Here is a 22,880-nt window from a genome sequence, read left to right as displayed (position 1 = left end):
TATTTAATGAAGTATCAACGGAGTAATAGGCGGAAAGAGGCTATTGATTTCATATTACTGTTTAAAAAAAAAATCCTTAAAGCTCCGAACACCGGTAATTCAGTGAAACACAAACGTCGAACTTTTCATAGTTTCCTTTTATTTTGAAATTTGCAGGCGGCCTCTTGAGTTGAATTAAACGTGTAAGATAACATTTTGGTAAGGAGACAGCTAAAATTTGGATGTTGCTCATTCTAGGTTTGAAATTCACTACAGCTTAAATAATATCATCCATAACGTGGATGGTGTAGGTAATATGTTAGAGCCGAAAATGTAACGCAGATTAGGAATAAGTGTGTTGGTCAGATTTATTTTGATAAATGGTGTATGTGTATATTTTCCCCTCACCTTTTATTATAAAAGATGTTTAAACAGTTTCTATAAAAGATTTAAAAAAAGTAATTTTCTATTTGTCTCAAACTTGTTTTCTCTAAGTACAATTGGACCTCGTTCGTTGCAGCTCGGAGATTTGAGGTTTGCTGGTTAAGAATGACCCTGCCCGTTGCGGCTGAGTCTAAAGGAGCCTCTTTCCCGTTGCAGCTCAGAGATAGGGTTAAAGGAGTTTCTCCCATCCGTTAGATCTTGGAAAGAAAGGAATTAGATTTCTGGGTTTTTAGCATCTAAGACCATATTAACCCGTCACGTTTGAGGAATGACGTCCCTCGGCGATCACACTATCCGAGGAAAGGGAAGGAAGAAAGGATTGGGGAAGGAAGGAAGCGGCCTGGGACCTGTATGTTAGGTACCATCCCGGCATTTGTCTCGTGTGAATGAGGAAAACCCAGGAAAACCTCACTTAAGATGACTGGCCTTAAAAAGCTTTTACACCTACCCCCACCGGGAATCGAACCCGGGACCGCTCGCACCAAAGGCAAGAACGTCAGCATCTACGCCATGTGGGGCCACTTGGAGTTGACCAGTTAATAACTAATGTCTTCTGTCTCGAGGTGTCCGTTTATATAACCAATTTTCGGAGGTGGATGCTTCCAATATGACGGGATATTGCAATATACTCGTTATGAAAAGACAGACAACAATCTGCTGGTTGACAATGTATTTTACTACATATACACTGTATGAATAAAAATTTCTTTCCGCAGAACAGAAACTGTCAATTATTATTGGAAACGAACAAAAGTATTTTTAGCGGCACAAAAGTTTATTATTATTTATTTATTTTGTCGAAAACTACACTTGCGATTTCTCCCTCAATCATCATTCAGCTGAAAGTGATCCACCGACTGATACGTCTTATATTTTGACAATACTCTTGTTACACGGGAATTAAAATTTACGAGTTAATGTTAATTTTGGGCCATGCACTGTTGTCTTGCTAATGTTATAATGAAACGCTTAGTGAGTGTATACCTGAATATCAGTTTCAGCTCAGTGAGTACCATGGTTTTCGCACAGCATCAATTTTTAGGTTCACACACAGCTTTTTTTTTTTTTCCTCAATTTTCTGGAAAACTACGCGTGAGCTTGTTTTTACGAGGAAGGATCAGATTACAAGGTCAATATTTCTGGAGTTTCATCTGCTGTAGAGAAATGAGGAGTATGCGGTAATTGTAATACATATGTAGTTTCAGAAACCTGCCACCAGCGGCGCGCACACACAAATGGCGACTCGTTTGGAAAACTGGTCTTGCGAAGAAATCCGCTCAGTTATTCGATTTCTGTAGGTGAAACATGTAACCGCGGCTGAAATTCACCGGCAGCTGGTAGAGGTGTACGGTAGAGACATGCACGGACCGGGCCGGGCCGGGCCGGGCCGACTCTATTATTTCTTTGGGGCGGGCCGACACTGATTTCTCTTCAGGCCGGGCCGGGCTGGGGCCGATTAATTGCAATTCTTTAATAATTATTGACATTCGTTAAACGATAATTAGAATAAAGGCAAACGTTGAAGAAGTGTGCCCGTGAAAAATGTTACAAAATGAAACTTTGAAAATTTATCGGGCCCGGGCCGGGCTTGGGACAAGAATTTTAAAAAACTTATCGGGCCGAGCCGGGCTGGGCTCGGGCCGAAGGTCTCTAGTGTACGGAGAAACTGTAATGTCTCGTCAACTTGTAGAATGGTGTCGAAAATTTGCGGCTAGTAGAGAAATGTCACCATATTTTTGAAGCAGCTCCGCTGAGACATCATCGACCACCCTCCCTACAGCCCGGAACCCGCTCCAAGCGACTTTAACTTGTTCCAGCACTTGAAGGAGCACATCGGAGATCGTCGCTTCGCTTCAGACGAGGAGGTAAAACACTTCATGACAACGTGACTGAACACGCAAGGATAGAACTTTTACCAAGAGGAAATCAAACTCATCCCACGATGCGACAATTGCCTCAACCGATATGGAGACTATGTCGAAAAATAACGTAATGCATGTACTTTCTGTTGCCTGTATTGGTTGTATGAAATATTATACACATGTTTGACTGCAGGCTTTGTAACCTTATTTTCTGAAGCTAACAATTTAAGGTTGGTTTAAAGGAACAAGCTTTGCCGATAGATGTCACTACAGTCTTCGTATCTCTCTCATGTATTTTTTACCTTTCATGAACATTCACGATTTCTCTTACAAATTTCGACCTAGAGACTTCAAATTTTTTACGGAAGAAACTTCATAACCTATTGAAGACAACAATCCATGCCGATTTTTTATTTAGAATTTTGTTCATTGTTGAAATAGTTATATTATTAAAGGTTTGGATTTCCATTTCAACAATCAAGCCATTTCAACAATGAAGAAAATTCTAAATAAAAAATCGGCACTGATTGTTGCTGTCGAAAGGTTATGAAGTTCCTTCTCTAAAAATTCCAAGTCTTTAGGTTGAAATTCATAAGAGAAATCGTGAAGTTTTGTGAAAGGTAAAAAATACATGATATATATACGAAGAATGTAGTGACATCTATCGGCAAAATTTGTCCTTTAAACCAACCTTAAGCTAAAATTTGTCAATGTCGTAAGAGACGTTTAGCCTCTTAATTATTCCTTTCGGTCTAACAGCTCTTCCCCGCCAAGACATGGAAGCAGGAAGTATTCTTCTTTAGAAGACAAGTTTTAATCAGTTTCCATTCTCATTAACTCACTTTGACTGCACAATTTATATTCACGATCCTTACCACTAATTCGAAACAATACTGCTAAAACTATTCGAAAAATAATTAGTTACACTTACCACTTAATTGCATCTTGTTATAATTGTCCTAAACCGGTTTTTCGACAGATTCACCTGCCATCATCGGTAGCTTGGAGGCGTTTAGTGCGAAATCATCTTACATCACAAAATGAAATGTTATCTTGTATTTTTCTTATGTATGGTTGATGACAACATATACATGGTGTGCGTCGTTGTATAGATGTGAGGCTGGGCTTCTACAAGAAGAGAAACGAAGATTGGCAGCCTCTGAAATTTGCTATAGAAGGGTGTTAACAATTAAATGGATGGATAACGTATCAAATGAAACAGTATTGCAAATGGTACGTGAAAAAAGAGGAGTATGCTGCTGAAGATAATTTTGTAAAGAGATAGGATCATTAGACCAGTGGCGTAGGCAAGGGGGCAAACACGGCTCAAACCTTCGCTCCCTTACCACTGATATCCAAAATGGATTTTGCTTACATATATTTACATCTGTGATCCTTATAATTTATCACAAAAAGAAGTTTTCCACAGTAACATAAGCAAACAAAAACAAGAATTTTAGGAAACCAAAACATGGATCAAAAGACTTCCAGGATCAATACTTCCAAAACATGGATCTTGGCCAATAATTAGTTTTTGAATCAGGGACCACAAAATTTTTGAACGGTCCCTAAATCGAGTTTTCGTATTTTCTATGGAATAAGCACATCATACTGAGTTAAGTGATAGTTTGGGTTTGGCTATACCATATAAGGTCTACAAGAAAATTTTTGATTGGAATAGATTGGGTCTTTTGATAAAAAACACTTCAGAGGCTTCATCTCTAACCCTACATAAGATTCCAGTAGTTTTTCTGGCTACACCACTGGATAGGACACATTCTGAGATATGAAGGAATCAAGATATTAGTTATGGAGGGAATAACAAGACAAAAAAAAAAAAAAAATACCTAGATGAACTCGCTACTGCAATATATTAACCAAATAATAAAAGTAAGGAAGAAAATATACACTGAAATTAAAATACTGGCTCAAGATAAAGAAGAGTGGAATGCTGTACAAAGCTGATTAAACGGTTGCTGACCGAAGACGACGACCTATTTGTACAGAATTAATGATGAATGAGATAAATCAAAACAAAATAACAACTTAATATAATAAGAAAAATATGTTCAAAAACTTCCTGTAAAAACTCTGAAAACGAGCATTTCTCTTCTTTGAGATTTACGAAGTGGAATACAGCTTTTTAATATATTACACACTTGTGGTCTCTACTTTAACAGAATCTGTGACTTGATTAATGATGAATGAAGACTACATTATGTTGAATGCTATAAATAATGATGTGAGATGATTTTCCAGTCAAGGAGACCAACCTACCGATGAGGAAGCGAATTTGTTAAAACTGTATTGGATAATTATAACATGACATATTAAGGATAATTATTATTAACATGAGTCAAGTTCTATCCTTAAAAACAAGTACTCCAAAAACTGTTATTCGAATATTTCTCCCATTATTCTAATTTTATAGAACATTTTGAACACACACGAAGATTTTCAAAATGTGGAGATGGAAATTATCATCTGGAATCCGTCTCAGAGAACTTACAAGCTTCAAAATAAATATAAAGCAAGAAAATTAGAATAAGAGTACATACAATTCATTTGTAAATATCAGCGATGTTATCTCTAATTTATCATAATTTCATGATACATAACTGTAAAACTTTCGCTTTTAATGAATCCTATATCACCATTAACAGGACCAATACCTTTACCAAATACACCGCAGACAACAATTGCTTACGTATGCTATGTATTTATTCTGTTAATTATATTTATTTATTTATTTAACAATCACCAGATACAGATCCGAGGCCATTTTACACTGGATATCCAACAACAACAATAACAATCGGAAGGTATCGGCCTGTTTAGTACGTACCATCCCGGCATTTGCCTGGTAGGACTGAGGAACCCTGGAAAACCTCAGTCAGGATGGTCGGCAGCGGGATTCGAACCCACGACCTTCCGAATGCGAAGCCAACGCTCTACCACTTGAGCTACTTCGCTCGGTAAAGCGAAGCGGTAAAGCGATTATATTAAATTTTATCAAAAAGATTAAACATCAAGAACGAAATAATGAAGTTCTGAGTCACTTTCGATTCATATGAATACCATACACATATAAGAAAAATCGTTCATAATTCGTATTTCATACATCCGTGCTTTTACTAGTGTACTCCTGGCTGGTGAATGTGTATATCTGGTTCCTCCAGGAATTCGAAAACTATAAGGGGCCGTATTTCATAATAGTTCTTTCTGTCCTAGGTACATTACTTTTGTATAGACGTAAATAAATAATTCTAAACTTAGCTATTGGTTCGTTACGAAATGTACATTCTACGCTGGGATAGCACGTGAGATACTGCGGTTCCCGAGTAAAGGATATAACATTAAACCACTACAGTCGCCCTTTCTTTCGGCGTCCACCAACGTCGTGAGGCAAAACTGGGGAGTCACGTGAACACGGATGTCTAGAAAGCTCCCGATATGCCGATTAGCGATAGGGCGACGCGGCGCGCTGACCGCGCGTTCATCGCTAGATTGGACGTAGTTCCACTACTCGCTAACAGATGGCGTGGAGCGGCTCAGGCTCATAAAGCGGGCCGTTACACGAAGTAGTTTGGTACTACAGTCGCCCATTTCAGAACAAGGTCATTAAAAACCTTCAAAATTCCCACCCAAGTTACGACATATAACTGTATCCAATTGCACGTGCCATTTGTGACGCTAAAGGTTTGAATAACACGACCTTCTGATTGGTTTGGAGTTTAGTGTCCTTTTTCAGCATCAAGGCTATATGAGACATGAACCTATAACTTAATGTGAAATCTGAACTATATAAACACCCTCTGGGAATCGTACTCTTGTCTCCCGCACGCTAATCATAAACTACGAGAGCGCTTGATACAATCTGTTGTTCGTATTTTACATTTCATCACTTTCTAAGTTGACACCTCCATAGTGTTCTTTTTCTGTGTATACTTCTATTAAAACAGTGTGAGAAAAACTATTTTTAGTGTAACAATTATATTACCAATGATAGCTGCTGCAATCAACACGGGTGAAAAGTAATGTATGTATTTATAATACACTAAAATGCACTCTTATGTTATAAAGTTAAGTTCTGTAAGGGGCCTATCCGGTTTGCCATAAGGAGCAGACTGTTTGACGTGATCAGGTCAAAAGTCACGTTGCGTGCTACATCGAGTCTGAAGATTCCAAATCCAGATGTGAGATATTTCAAGAACGTAACCTCTGCTTGGGGCGCCATCTATAATTGAAAAATGATGCATATACTTTATCATTATTATTGATTTTACTCAAACAGCTTGACTTTTGACAATGTTCTATCCACATTTACTTTACGTGCTATACATCGTTTTTAAGCCCTTCAATATGTCTTTGCAATAAGCTTTCAATTTGCCATCTCCTTAATATACTTTGAGATATGTGGATGACTCCAGTTTTCTAATTGATTTTCCACATCGATTTCAATGTTCATGTTTCGTGATTTTTGACTAAGTTCCATCTATTTTAGGACAATTTGCTTTTAGAATATAGAAGCTACATAGTCTCTTGTAGAATATAGAGTCTATATAGTCTGCATTTCAGCCATCTCCACCAAAATCTGATCACACCATTGCAACCGGGTAGACTCTTTTACAAAATAAACGGATACACAGTAGTAACATCTAAATATACAGAAAAAATACACAAAAATAAAACTTCAGACAGTAGTGTATACAGTCATTACCTAAACAGACCTGAAAAAAAGTAACGTTTTTTTTTTTCGAGTAATTATGAAATGTATGTAAATGTGTAATTAATTGAAGAACATTAATACTCTATATTGACAAGAATGATTTTTAAATAATTTTTCTTTTTAATTCGCCACCCGCCTCACTCTGAACCGCTCACTCACACTCCTTGAAGGATATACCTCAAGCAATTGATTAAGCTTTATTTTCTTCAGGCTTTTATATTCAACATGAGTAACAGCATATTGCAATTAGGCTGAGCAAAAAGACCATACAGCTCAAAAGATCTGCTCAATCACAAAAATTGGAAATTTGTGGATTCGTCTAAAAAAAATCTAAAACCATCTGATTTCATGCAGATTATCTCCATGAATTCTGAATGAATGATAATTCTGAATCCATGTAACAATATTACGATGATTTATTTTTAATTACATTATGACATTTGTTTTGAAACTCTATTTTGTTCTTGCAAGTCAATGGGAAAATTTGCCATCATATGCATTATTTTACCTATATTAAGCAAGTGCTCAAATAACATTGTCACTCACTGAAAGCATTGGTATTGGTTGTAGTTATCATTTAAAACTTCTATGGTTTACATTTTTCTTTCCGCTGTTCTCACTTTTTTTTGGTATTATTTATACTTTTTCCCTGTTAACAAAATCTAAAGGTTAACGTATTAATTAAAATTTATTTTAAGAAAATTCAATCCCTTGCTCAACTGCTATAGGCATATGTTTGAAGAAAAACGGGACGGAAAACTTTTTATTTTCTAGAAGAAAAATTTGACCAAGTCCCTTGACAGAAACGCTGTGACACTCGTAAATATACACGATAGAACTATGCAGATTGGTGTGGTATTGTACTAAACAAACAAGATCACAGGTAGTAAATTATCTCAGAGCTCGAAAAATCTCGGTTGCCAAGCCTCCATGGCGATTAGAAACACGAGTCTGGCGCTTAGCTAATTTAAGCCCACAACATATAGGCCTATAAATGAGGGATGATCGAAAAAAGAAAAGGTTTCAAAGCCTCTTATGGCTTATGGACATAGCTGGAAGATCAATATACCTGGTGATAGAGGACACTCAGCAATAGTCCTTGATGTAATCACAGTTTTTGTTCAACCGCTTATCACAACGGCAGATAAAGCTTTCTATACAATTTGCTAGTAATTCGCGTCAAGTTCTCGTAGCCATCGTGAGGCAGATAATAGTGGCCACAATTTTTTGCTTTAGAACAGGGAAAAGGTGAAAATGAAACTGGGGCTAAATCAGAGCTGTAGAAGGGGAGCTCTAGTCCTTCCAAGCGTAATGCCAGTTGTTGAAGTATTGGATCTACTGCTGTGTCCAGGGATTTCATTAAAATTATTCGTCCGTCTAACTTTGAAGGCACGACCCCACATTTTACTTTGGAATTCAGCCCTCCCTATAAACCTCTAGAATCTGACTATGAATGTCAGCAGTTGTAGTGTTTTTGCCCCCCCCCCCCCCCAAGGAAGTGCACCCCTGACCTCATTTATACTCTCGACACAATTTTCCAGACGAGTCATCATTTTTAATGTCCGCTTCTCGGGTAGTACATAAGCAGAATCCGAAATCTTCAAACCTACACCAAGAGAGACATGTTATTAATCTACAAATAAACTTTCGTTAAGTTACAGTGAATAACGTAAAAGTTTTATGCTTTGTAACTTTTTCGATCATCCCTCGTATCACATTGGATTTGTTTAAACTAAAAATACAAATCGCTGAGCAAAGAAACATTTATTTAAAAATAATAAATGTGTAACAGTTTCGCGAACTAACTGAATATATTGGCTTCATTAGACACTGTAACAAACAAGAGGGAGCAGCGTATAAATATAAAAGGATCCTGTGGGCGCTATTATATTTATACGCAACTCCCTCTTGTTTGTTACACCGTCTAATGAAGTCAATATGTTCAGTTGGTGAAACTGTTACACATTTATTATTTTTAAATAAATGTTGCTTAGCTCCGCGATCTGTATTTTTAGTTTAAGTTTTTAAGATAGCAAAGCTAGGATGAACCAGTTAGTTATTGGATTTGTGTTACTACTATGGCGCCTGGATTTCAGAACTGTCGCCTAGGTCAGCAGAAATTTTTTCTATCTCTGGTGATCATTACCGCAGAGAGTATGAAGTAGTACTGAAATGTTCAATTTCTGCTTCTTTCGTACCATTCATTTTGTCTTATTTTATATGGGGTTTGACAGCACACAGATTTATGATATTGTACAGTCATGTTTAAAAAAGCCTGGCCATCCCCTCAAAAGGTTATTGTAATTCACAACTGTATTTACGACAATATAACACTGGTTGTTGAGATTAACATTTCTTATCTTTTATTTGTTTCCACTCCGTTTATGGATAGCAATACAGATTTCTTAAAAAGAGAAGTTAGTGGTTCCACTAAGAAACGAACTCCGGCATCGTGAACGTCACCCCAGCCGTTCTGCAGCAGCTGTGGTTCAGATTGTATCTTACACTGTACAAACAAATCTCATTGCTTCACGGCTCAAAAGAGATATTGAACTTCAAATAAATTAAAAGAAAGAAAAGTCCCTCTACAGGGGAGAACAGTGGCTCAGTGGTACAGCGCTCCTTCTGATGAAAGGGGTCACTCATTCCATCCCAGATCATGTAAGTTTTGTGATGAACAACATAGTATTTGCAGGTTTTCTGAGGGTTCCCCGATTTCTTCATACATTCTAATTTGATCAATTCTTTCATAATATTTCATTTTCATTTATCATCCGCCTCCTTTTGCCTACAGGGCATAGCCTGGGGCATTCAATTAAAAATGTTATTTTCAAACAGAGCCCCAATTTTTCATCAATTTCTCGCCAAAAGGGCGAAGTCCAAATTTGGTTTCTTTTTTATATAGACTGAATTATCTTGGATACGTCTGTGGTTACGGTCAGTTGTAGAATTATGAAGAAAACAAAGTATTAATTCAGATACCATGTGTGTGTGGGGGGGGGGGGAAGGAGGCGACGAAAAAGAGTGGTTTTACACATTTCGCAAAATACTCCGAAACATCAAGAGTACGTGCAAATCCTCAAGTATCATGGAACTTTATTCCTTCAAGGTTATTGCATGGCAAATGGACCAACTTCCTCACCCTAATCGTGAAACAATCAAAATAACATCCGAAGAAGCAGGTATCTTGCCACTTCATATGTGAAACAAACTGTTATCTGTTTCAGATAAGACTCGTTAGAAATTTACACAGTTATCAAGTGACGTCGAGTAGCAGTTCTTGCTAAAAGTAGCCACTTCAAAAATACAAGTCAATGCTTACACGAACAGTCAAATCAAGCATTATGCTTAATCACAGTTCCTTGTGAAGTGTCACGTAATACCGATTATCAGCACATCGTACGCTAAAGGATGCATGTCACAGTACTAATGAACACTTATCAGTCGTCATTCATAATTATGAAATAACATGTTCACTTTTTTTTTTCCTTTCGTTTTTCATAATCAACACGCTCTGGTACGGTGCCACGTGCAAATAGGAACACTATCACTCGTAGCTCTTAAGTTACTCTACCGTGAATAGGGTATCTACTAAAATTCCAAAATGAAATTTCGTGACTTTTTAGAGATTATTTTTTTTTTTTTTTTGTCAAACTATAAAATTTAGTAACATTCTCAAGAGCGAATTTGGGTGTAAATTAGGCTGAATTTTCATGCGTGCGATAGAAGAGTGCTTTGCTTGCGATTTGGCAGCGTCTAAAGCCGACTATAGACACTTCTGGTGGTGAATTTTGATGTTTTACAAAACAAAATTTTCCAGTCTGTATTTATATACAGTGAAACCTCTACTAACGGACACCTCTATAAAGCGGACACCTCCGTAACGGACATATTTTGTAATCCTCAAACACTGTAATAGGAAAAAACATATTGGCAAACCTCTCTAAAGCGGACACTAGTACGGACACGGACAGTCTTTCTTGTCTTTTATAGGTATTATTTACCTCCTATTACGGACACTTTCTCTAAAAACAAGTTGAAAAGTACAGTAAAAATACACTTTTAGTAATTCATACGTGTACTATGTCACCAAGGAAGAACATAGGAGTGTGACATTTTGCCTCCTCATCTGTCTGTTCAGCAACCCTGAGGAAGGGTCTCTGTTTCACAACACCCTTATGTCCTTTGTTTGCATTCCACTCCTACCCAACCTGTTTCAGCATCAAAAGTGACTGACAGTTGCCCACTGTTTGGGATGACACATTATTCTACTGTCCCGCTGGAATCTCTAACCAAGCAGTTTTTTTTTTTTTTTTTTTGACCACGTGCACGCATATTGTCTTTGAAAAAGTCATTACTGGACTGCAATTAACTCATAAATTAAAGCAACACACCGAAAACGTAGTAAGCAGCGATAAGTGTAAAGTGCAGAGAACTATAACATCTTATTCCCATGTTGTGCCTCGAACATAGGGAATTGGATGACGCAAGATAATGCAGGCACAGTAACATTTTGGTAATATTCATAAATACGTGATTCATGCAAAAATATTTTTTTCTAGTTGCATATTACCTTGTTTATTAATATACGTAAGAAAATATTGAAACCTCTGTAAGGCGGACCTCTCTATAGCGGACAATTTTTGATTCCCCACGGCTGTCCGCTTTAGAGAGGTTTCACTGTATTTGTACAGATAAAAAAAAATCGTGACCCAAAACATAAATTTCATGACTTTTTCTTGACTTTTATAACCGTTTCCTGATTGTGACCGATAGACATCCTGATGAAGTACGATATTACAACACAACTAAGAGGCCAACTAACTGGGTTTGTTCTTACTGTCTGAGTAGCGCTATTCTCAATATTAATATAGATCTAAAATCTACAGGACACATACTGTATTTTATAACTTACGTAAGTCGTGTAATACATACTATTTGGAAATTAATACTCTCATGAATCAATGTCATTGAAGTATAGTACTGCCTCCAGAATCCGAATGCCCCAAAACCAGGGTTGGTTGGTTTAAACAAAAAACGAAAAATATTCCTAAAAGTGTGTGTTCGTAAAATCTTGATGAACACACATTCGTGAGTTATTACGTTTCACTCTCGTATATTATTCGTGTTATATTCAGACCTAAATTCCCCATTCATTACTCAAAGAGATTATACTACAAAAGCAACTTTAAAAAAAGTTTATGAAGGTTTCTTTTGTGATTCTTTTTATAGTTTGTTCTTATTTTTATTCAATTTCAATCAAACAAAAATTCTAAATATTGTTTAATTTTAATATGTTTACTATTGGTAAAATACATCGAAATGCCATACTTTTTTTCGGGGGGGAGGGGTCATACAAACCGTACGAGAGGCATTTATTGAAATCAGTAGTATCTTTGGTATCTATTTATGTATAAATGGATCAGAGCCGAAGTGAACTCAAATAATTCGTACCTTTATTCACTTTTCTTACTAATATGCTAACTAAGTCGTCGTATTTCTTTAACTTAAACTAATAAAAGTCGTAGTGGACTACCTTGGACTAATAAAAGTTGTAGTGAACTAACCTGGACTAAATTAGTTCCTCTGTACTCTGCAGTATTTTGAAATTGTCCATATGCAATTCTGTATAATGGTTTCACTTGTGCAACTGTTTATCTTCCCCCCCTCCCTTGTGAAATGACTCTTGGCAATTATATTAACAAGTATGTAAAGATCAGTACAACGTATTTTTATCAGAAGTCCTTCGTGAGTGAGTCCGCAGACGTATCGCATTTGTGGCCAATTAGTTCCGCCAACTGGAGAACAATTTCTCTCGGATGTAAGCCGAGAAGCGGTTTGTATTCCGCTTTAAGCTTATGTGACTCCTTCCAGCACAACCCGATTATAGCATAATAATACCACGGCGAAACAAACTTATTTCTGTTCATACGTGATATAGATCATAGAGCAAATTATTTAAACAAACAAACAAAAAAAAAAAAAAAGATTTCTTTGTTTTTTCAATAAAAACATGGTTTTTGCCAACCCTGCCTAAAACTCTTACCAACTTGGAATCCAAACGCCCAATTGTTCGTATGTGCTTATACGTATGTTCCCCCAGTGCTTGGCCAGTCACACACTTTCACGTTTACTTTATTGTCGGAACCTATGCTGAAAGCACCTCGTGTAATTTTCGCTGTTATCATATTTTTAATTTTATTAATTTACATTTTTATTCATATATGATCATTATTATTACTTGTTAATATTTTACCTTAAAATCCATTGTATTTAATGCTAAAATCATTTTGAAGAATCGAGTTCTGGGATGTAGGAAGGGTCACTCAAGTTATTATTATTATTTCAAGGTCGAAAATGAAATTAATTCTTTTGAGTTTTACGTCCCACGTTTATGCCATGTAGGCTAAATGAGACTGTGATGAATGAAATGGTGGAATGAAGAAAGTGGGAGGAAACGGGAGAACCCCGAAAAAACCCACGAGCATGGTGTCCGTCCACACGGCACGAGCTGGGATCGAACCAGGGACTGCAAGCACCAGAGGTGAACGCTCTACCACTGAGCCACCGCGCCCCCTAGGAATGTATTAAGTTTGGATTGCAAGGTATAGCTCGACAGCAATGACTTGATGTCTGAGACTGAAATTGAAGGAAGGTATAAACTAACGAGACACTATTAACGTCTACTTATAGCAGTTGATCTAGAATGATTCATTCTTGTAGCCATTGCTTAAATCGTTTCTCTGTGTGATGCTTTATTACTGCATTTTTAGCTATAATTCTAATTGGATCAACGATCAAGTCATTTTTGTCGGGTTATACCTATGTATTCACTGTCTAAAAGCAACGTTATTCATTTCAGTACAATGAATAATCGGTCGCAGTACAGCTAAGAAGTTAGTGTGGTGGACCAGTACCTTTTACTCTAGTTTATTTTATTAATTTAAAATAACATCTGGAGTAAGGATTCATCACTACTAAATACACACTGAATATCAAACTCCTAGAATTCTACGCTCGCTAAGTCTGGTAGTTTCTACGAAACTATATAGTACTAGGATCAATGACCTACATTGAATTTACATAATCATCCCTATAATGTTCTTCTTTGAGCTTGCTCTTCTTATCTGTTTAATCTTATTTATAGATAATCAGCTCCTCATGTTATCGCATCACAAGGTAAATGAATAGTTTTCGATAATTTTTATCACTTCGTTCTGATGTATAACGATACATATTATAATCACAAACACGGTATAGTAACTATTAAAAGACAGTGCAAGTTTTCTTTCTTTCTTTACTTTTTTTAACTCCTCCTTTCATTTTCAATATAACAGGAAAGCACAGTTATGAACTTGTTTACGATAGTGCCTTTTCTGAGTACTTTGTCTGGATGCTATTTAAACATAATAAACGGATTAAAAGCCCTCTTTAATAGGAAATGTCAACCATACTGATGACATCATTTGATAAAACTTAGTACTACAAATCTTAGTATATACGCTATTTTAATAAAAATACGGACCACCGAAAAACTTTTCTGTGTTCGGAATGTTGTTATTACCCATTCTCCATTGTACTCGCTTTGCCTATTATACACTATAAGTAATTAATTTCTGACCAAAGAAAACCGATTTTATTATAAAACTAATATCTTGTGACAATTTCGCTAACATCTGACTTCATCAAACCTATTAATCAAATGCTTCAAGTGCTTTCAAAACTAGAAACAAATTGACAGTTGAAAAACATATGCAGATTTGTTTTGAAGAAGGGATTCGAAGTCACATAGTCATTGTGGTCACTCAGCGAGGGTCGAATCATAAACGTCATTTTAGCAACAGTACATGGAGGGTTTCCTTGGCAACAGACCTTAACATTCCAATGTTGCCGCTAATAAACACGTGTTTTCAGAAGGAAAGAAGCTAGTTTAGTCTTTCGTTTCTTTGTGCGTGGAAGTCACTTAAAACACACCCACACAGACACAGCCCTCGCTTCCCAACATGTACAAACTGGACGACAAACATATCCTTTCGTCCATCCTAACAAACCAATATTTACAGATCTTCCTTTTCGTTAAGACTTACAAGCCAGTTCCAGCTGATGACTCACCGGGATGTGCACGATGTGGCAACAGCGTACCATGTGCTTCTCCAAAGATTTGAAAACACTATAGTTGGCTAAACTGTCACAAGATAGTTTTATAATAAAACTGGTTTGCTTTGCTTAGTAATTAATTTATTAAATGAGTTTAAAGCACGAGACTATATGACACGTAGATCTACAGTTTAACGAGAGATCCAAATCATGTGAGATCCACCAGAAACCACAACCTATATCTTCCGGGCTGAAGGCGTATACGTTAACCATTAAACCACGTTAAGAATTCACCTCAAAACTTTGGCGCCACCGTTTTCTTGAGCCCAACGATTATTCTATCCTGTAGTTACTACTGAAAAATAATGCAATATGAGCATGGATGGATGGAATTTGATTTTTGGGCTTTCGGCATCTATGTCCATGTTAGTCCGTCAAGTATGAGGGGTGACGTCCCTCAGCGACCACACCATCCCAGGAAAGGGAAGGAAGGAAGCGGCCTGGAACCTGTATGTTGGGTACCATACCGGAATTTGCCTAGTGTGAATGAGGAAAACCCAGGAAATCCTCACTCAGGATGGCTGGCATGAAAAACACTTTCTCGACAGTGTCCCTATGGGAATCGAACCCGAGATCGCTCGCACCAGACTACAATATGAGCAACATCCAATGACTTTCAAGAAAGCACTCAGAAAAAAACTAATCACCACTGGTAAATTCGCCCTTTCCGTAGTCATGAGAAAAATGCATTAATTACTCACTAACGAAATGTGAACAACAATCGGCACTAATTTCCTGAATTAACTCCCAATCAATATATAGAATCAATATTTTATATATATATATATATATATATATATATATATATATATTGAAAAGCATCCAAAGGGACTTTCCTCCCAGGACAAAATCTTTTCTGAATTTTTCCCGGAGAGAAATCAATCATGCTGTGCTGTAAGTGTTTAAGAAATATGAACGAATATGTTATAGTTTTTTTTTTCCCCTTTCTTATTGTGATCGATTGATGTTTAATGTCCTTTTCCAGAGCCAAGGCCGAAGGTTGTTTAATAGTGATGTCCTAACCACTAATCGATTTGTATCCGAGACAAGTTCCTTTAACAGGAATTGAATCCAGAACCATGCACACAATGTGCATATGTCAGCCATACTTGGATATTGAATCGTTAGTCCTTTCGAAAAAGCTGTCTGGAAAAACTCATCCCATCACTAAGCTAATTACCCTTTCTGAGTTTTCCCGAGATCAACTGAACTAGTGCCATAGGGTTGGTGTTAATGAAATATTTACTTATTTAATATGATCATCATCACCAGGATAATTTTCTTGAGCTTCAACCTGGAAAATTACACCGACTGGTAAATTATATTTCTGATTGCTTCCGAGAAAAAGGCAATAAAGCCACACTGTAAGATTATTCACAATATCTTGTTAGAAAACAGCAATTTTCAATTCTGACTTAAGTAAAAATAACTCGTTTTTGAGAGGTTCCGGAAAAAATACGTAAACTATTCTAAGAAATGCTACAAAAAAAAAAAAAAAAAAAATCACCTCGATAGTTCAACAGTGTTAGTCGGAGGTGGAAAGGAAATCTTCCACTTTTACGTCCCACAGTTATGCCGTGTGGGCTAAAAGAGATAGTGATGATCAGAATGAAGAAAGGGGAAAGCGAGAGAACCCAGAGAAAACCCATTCACACAATGTTTGTCCAACACAAAGCCCAATTGGCGCGGGTTGTAATCGAACCAGGGCCCCACACACCAGAAGTGAACGCTCTATCACTGAGCCACCGCGGTCCTTTAGGCGAGGCCGGTGGAGAACACCCTATACTGTAAGAGCTGATCAATGATCGTATATGCAATGTGCCATTAACTTCGCGTACATCACCACTAACTTTGCTGTACCACTGGAAACCATATCCTGGTGAAAGACAACGCGAGATATGTCTCTGCAGCGGGTAAGCCGAACACAGAGGAACGGGGGTGCTGATTTGAAAGAAAGAGAGAGAGAGAAAAGAAAGCTTTGACTTTTACGCCCCACGATTATGCCGCTAGGCTAAAGGAGACGGTGATGATGAGAAATGAATGAAATAGTGGAATGGAGTAAGTGGGAGGAAACGCGAGAACCCCGAGGAAACCCACGCACACGGTGTTTGTCCACCAAGGTGCTGATTAGAGTTCATCTTACATTGATACATATATAACAAGAAAAAAGTTCCAGGGGACTTAAAGTAACCACAGGGGTAACTCACCCCTCTGGCCACCCTCTATCTCTACAGGGAGCCTACAGCTAGCCTGTAGTCGTTGCCATATAGGGATGGAATATTATGGTGGTACAGTGGCTCCAAAATGCTTGTTTGGAAATAAACTGCATTGATTTTACCTTCTTTGACCACTCTGCGTACCGTAAATTTGCATTTATAGCAGTAAACACAAACCACCGTAAAGCTGCGTGGAAAACTTCCTGGACATTCATGTATCCAGTCAGAACGATCTCTGGAATCATGATAACAGAAGACGACCCTCATTTATCCCATTGAGAGTATGTCCAGTCACTACAAACTTCCAATTGTGCCCTGAAAGATTGCATTTGTACAACTTCCAATTGTTCATCATCTCCATGATATGTAATGGACGGAGCATGTGAACTCGAGTCTTATGCTCCTTTATCAGATGTAAATTTTGCGCAATTACAAAATTTATGGTTGCGGCGGAACTCTGTACTGCCCTTGTTATTGTTCTTTGAGTCGGTGGGTTCTCAAGTCACACGAAAGAACCAATTTTCTTCCTACATCTACAACACTAGAGAGCCTTCCAACATCAGGGATGGATGCCTGTTCTATTGTTTCAACGCAGCGTTAATCCCTTTCTCCAACACACGGACACTGTTTACTTATTGAGTTATAATTATAATCAATGTAGAAAAAGCACAAATGTAGCCTTACCAAAAGGCTGTAATTTTCGAAGCCACATAACTATTTACACACAACACAGTTATCAAGTTAACATATAATAGTTCCCAACTACCTGCAATAATTTATTGAACGTATTCATGCATGATGCTACCTAAGGATCGAATTCAATACCATAAACGTCGTAAAATGACCTTCAGTATACCATTAGAAGATGGGAAAAATAATGTGATGGGACAAAATTTACGGTCCCGGCGGAACGTTGTATTACCCCTCGCTATTGTTCTTTCAAATGGTGATTCTCTCGTCGCGCAAAACCCACTTTTTGCACTACATTGAGAGTATGCCCGCACCTTCTTATCTACGAATTCAATACTAGAGCGCCAAGGAACAGCAAAGTGTGACCGTTTTGTTGCAATTCAACACAGTGTCGATCCTTTTCTTTGACACATGCATACCTTTGTCATACAAACTGTTTACTTATTTAGCTATAACCAATGTTGGACAGGACACAAATGTAGCAGTCCCAAAATACCGTAATTTCGGAGCCATATGACCACTCATTCTCACTCACTCACTCTCACACACACACACACACACACACTCACACTCACACTCACACACACACACAAACAAACAAACAAAAAGGTATCCACATCCCTTTCGAAATACCCGCAATTACTTCCTGGTCGTGTTCACCCGCGCTGCTACCTAGTGATCGAAATCGTTAGCATAAATTTATAATCACCTTCTGTATTTAATCTTAAGACGTCCAAAATCTTTTCCCTCTTCAAATGATAATATTATGAGTGTAAAACGGCCTTACAGCTGTCTCTGGAGCAGTTTAACTACGTAAATCAACTGCCTATCTCGTTAAATGCATTCACACGACGACCACAGGAACAGAAATCAGAACTCTGGCTCCGAACCTAAATGAGAGGCGGGTCATGAAAAACTACCACGTACGAAGCCGAAAGAAACCAATGGAAGAAACTCGAATTTACGATTCAAGTCTCTGCAAAATGCTACGGTTAACAACCAAAAAAAGTGTCAAATACAAATTTACCAAAATATTTACTGAAATTTCTGGGTACCGGTTGGCTGGATTGAATGTTTTAGCTCCCTTTCAGCAGCGAGGCTGTATGAGACGTGGATTTTCAGCTTAGTGTGGGATTCTAAACACGACCTCCTACAGGAAATCGAACCGGGTCTTCCGTGACAAAGGGTGTGTACGCTAATCATATAATCACGGAGACTCGTGGATTACTGCGAATTCGAAACAACATGATTTGAAAGGAATATTATGCATTGTGGAAGAATTATTATCTACGACAGCATCCAACGGCAATCTTTGCAGTGTCGCAAGGAGATAACTACGTAGGAGCTGCAGCTGTTCCTATTTTTTCCCCCTCTTGGAAAATCGCGTGTAAAAGTGCGAAAAGTGAGTTTTTATAAGTGAATCACAATAAAAAGGACATTTCATAGGAAGTTGTTGAATATTTTTCTTATTATTTTGATGTTGGTGATCTATACGTTTTATGGAAGTTTGTGTCATATTTTTCGTGTTCCGTGATAGAATTATGTTGCATGAGTAAATTTTCGGCATTCCGGACCACGGGTAAGAAGCAAGTGGATATTAAGCCACAAATAAAGGTCGTCCTCCAGAGGTTCAAATACAGGACCAGGTCAAAACCAATCGGTTACAATAAAAAGCACACAACTTTACCGTTATGAGACGCAATGATCGCCAGTCGCGTTCTTCCCCAGCAACCGATATTTGGAGACAACACGCCTCTCGGCACGACGTCAGAGAGGAAAGGTCGACCAAATTTTTAAGCTTGTATAAAGAAAGAAAGAAAAAGACTACTGATAATACTATCTCGGTACTTATATATGTGTGTGAGTGAGAGAGAGATATTGTGGAATAAAAGAAAAATATCTTTAAGTGGACAGATCTTCAAAAGTAAATATCAACCGTATTATTTGAACCAGAGTTGTCCTCTGAAAATATTTTTTTAGAACATAATTTTTATCCCTTTTTCTCAATGTATTAACGAAATGAATGAATAACTATTAAAAGAAACCTGTCAGTAATTACGGAATGATGCACCGTGGACTCGATTTTTGTACGATTTAAAAGAAATCGCATTATCATTAGTAAATGATGAATCTAACTTAATCACATTTCGACATATAGCCAATATAACATCATGATCATAGTTAAGTTACTTCTATCCCTGGCAAAAAGTCTGATGTAGACTAATAACAGGGTGTCTACTGAATTCCAAAATGAAATTTCGTGACCTTTTATTTACCAAACCATAAAATTTCGTAACATTCTCAAGAGCGAATTTTGGTGCGAATTAGGCCGAATTTTCATTCATGAGACAGAAGCGCGCTTTGCTTGCGATTTCGTAGCGTCTAAAGCGACCATAGACATATTTTGTGGTGAATTTTGACGTTGTATACAAGAAAATTTTCCACTCTATACTTTTATTTGTACAAATAAAAAAATCGTGACCCAAAAACTAAATTTCGTGAGTTTCTTGACTTTCATGACCGTTTTCTGATTTCGTGACTTTTTCGCGTCTTTCGTGACCAATAGATACCCTGAATAAGCTTCTAAGAACAGGGTTAGTATAAATGATTCATTCGTTTTGAAAAGGCTATATTTTCAAAAGTATTACATGTACACACATGAAAGATATAGGAAAAGAACCACAAACTCACCAAGTTCGTACTATGTGGAAGCACGGGTCCATTATCTTCCGATCGGGTGTGGCAGTACGAGGTTAGTTCCTATCGGAAATGAAGGGAAAGCAAGGAAAAAGTTTTGTGTGCTTGAGTATGGCAGTTATTCACCTGTTATAGCTGTGCAACGCACTTTCAGAAGGGAATATGGAGAAGAACCGCCATGTAAACAATGAACTTCCGCATCGCTGGATTGGGCGTACTGGTGAGAATGACCTACCTTTGTCCTCTTGGCCTCCCAGATCTCCTGATTTAACGCCCTGCGACTTCTTCCTGTGGGAGTACGTTAAGGACTTTGTTTACGTACTCCCACTATCGCAATCCTTAGTCGAGCTGAAAGAACGCATCAGTGGTGCAGTGCAGACACTTGACAGGACTATGCTACAAAATGTGTGGAATGAACTAGAGAATCGTCCGGACGTGTGTCGTGTTACCAAAGAGGCATATAGTGAATAATTGTAGAGGATGTATAAACTTGATGAGTTTGTGGTTCTTTTCATATATTTTTTGTGTATCTGTAATACTTTTGAAAACATAGCCTTTTCGAAATGAATGAATCATTTATGCTAGCCCTGTATTACGATCCTCAGTACGTAACAGTAATCAGCTTTAACATCGTCCATCAACTTTAGTCCTTTCCACTTCCTAGTTTTCTTTCCACCATATCTATCCAATCCGTCAAAAAAAATACTCTTAGAGCCTTGGTACTGTTACATAGGGAGGTAAATCACAAAATTTGAACTAGAGGTTTTAATAACTCTATTTTCCTCACTGATTTTCTACCCCATCCAGTCATTTGAATTCTCCATACCCACATTTCGATTCCACTCCGAAACAGTAATATTCTACTTAAACGATAGGTGTTTTCTAACTTTTTTTCACCAATGTCCGATATTTATTTGTCAATTTTATCCTTGCTTTACTCTCTGTTTATATATCATAAGTATCCATCCATTAACCCTTTTAAATTATATCGTATATTTTGATACGATAAGGCAGCGTCTTCATTATTCGATTAAAGAAGTACCAATAAAGCTTTTTACTTCGTTTTAAGCTTGGAGGTATTGTTGAACACGTTACGTATGTTTTCACGCCTTTCTGCGTCGAGACATAGGATGTGTTGACGTTACAACTTTAAAAAAAAAAAAAAAAAAAAATTGTACGCCTATTTATATTATTTTTTGACGGGCTTACTTTTGCATCTAGGAAATTGAAATTTTTCACACATATTCAGTGCACTCCTTAGTATTTTTCGATTTTTTTTTCAGATCCCTGCGTTAAAACAGTGGGGTCCAGAGGGGGAAAGGGATATTTTTAACAAAAATTCCCTTTTTTCGCAATTTTCCCGCTTCGGATACATGATGGAGACGTGTGAATGGTACAGTTTGAAAGGTTGTTTTATTCTGAAGACAATGATGTACGAACCATGATCAAGGTACTTGACTGAAAATCTAAATAAAAATTCATTTATTCAGAATAAAAAAAGGTCAATGGTTAATACTACTATTCAACTATCGAAAACTATTTACGTGTACCAGTTTCTAATATCATGCTGATTTGACATTTCGATTTACAAAAATGAGCCATATATATATATGCAAACTGAATATATTCAGCCCTTCTACCAATTGCTCAACCTTTCGTAGTCCATTTTTACTTAACATTTTTTATAAATGAATATTGAATATAGTTGGTGATATAACATCTCTGCTGCAATTTTACTTCTCATTACTCTATCACTTCCCTTATCCATAAAGCTCGAACTATAAGCTAGGAGTGGCTCATTGTTAAAGTAAGAACATACTTATCTACCTAACAGCTTACCTTCTGAAGGTGTCATTACTCCATCATGTAATAAAGTGGCTATGCAACCTGATGCACCTGGAATAGAAAAATATACATACTGAAACAACAATTTATTGTGACAATCAACGAAATAATATAATTCTGTAAAAACTACGTAACTATTTCCCATGAACGAAATGTGTTCTGCAACGTATTCTTAATATACATTGGACAAATTGTTCATTAAACATCCGTTTGAATGTTCCGACAGTTTGGTAATCGATCAGAAAAGATTTTACATACAAA

General features: G+C 37.2%; 1 protein-coding gene across 2 annotated transcripts in view; it reads right to left on the bottom strand.

The window, feature by feature from the left end:
• The window catches only part of mfrn (mitochondrial iron transporter mitoferrin), a 60,387-nt gene that overhangs the window by 14,646 nt on the left and 22,861 nt on the right, over positions 1-22,880 (bottom strand). For both annotated transcript variants that reach the window (XM_081734680.1, XM_081734681.1), the window contains exon 3: positions 22,614-22,670. In XM_081734680.1, coding sequence (XP_081590806.1) covers positions 22,614-22,670 — 57 coding nt within the window. The remainder of the gene's footprint in view (positions 1-22,613; positions 22,671-22,880) is intronic.

The sequence above is a fragment of the Thermobia domestica genome, chromosome 12 (assembly GCF_964235325.1).
Source record: "Thermobia domestica chromosome 12, izTheDome1.hap1.1, whole genome shotgun sequence".
Taxonomy (NCBI): Eukaryota; Metazoa; Arthropoda; class Insecta; order Zygentoma; family Lepismatidae; genus Thermobia; species Thermobia domestica.
The sequence above is the reverse complement of the archived record's forward strand: the minus strand, read 5'-3'. Positions and strand labels throughout refer to the sequence as shown.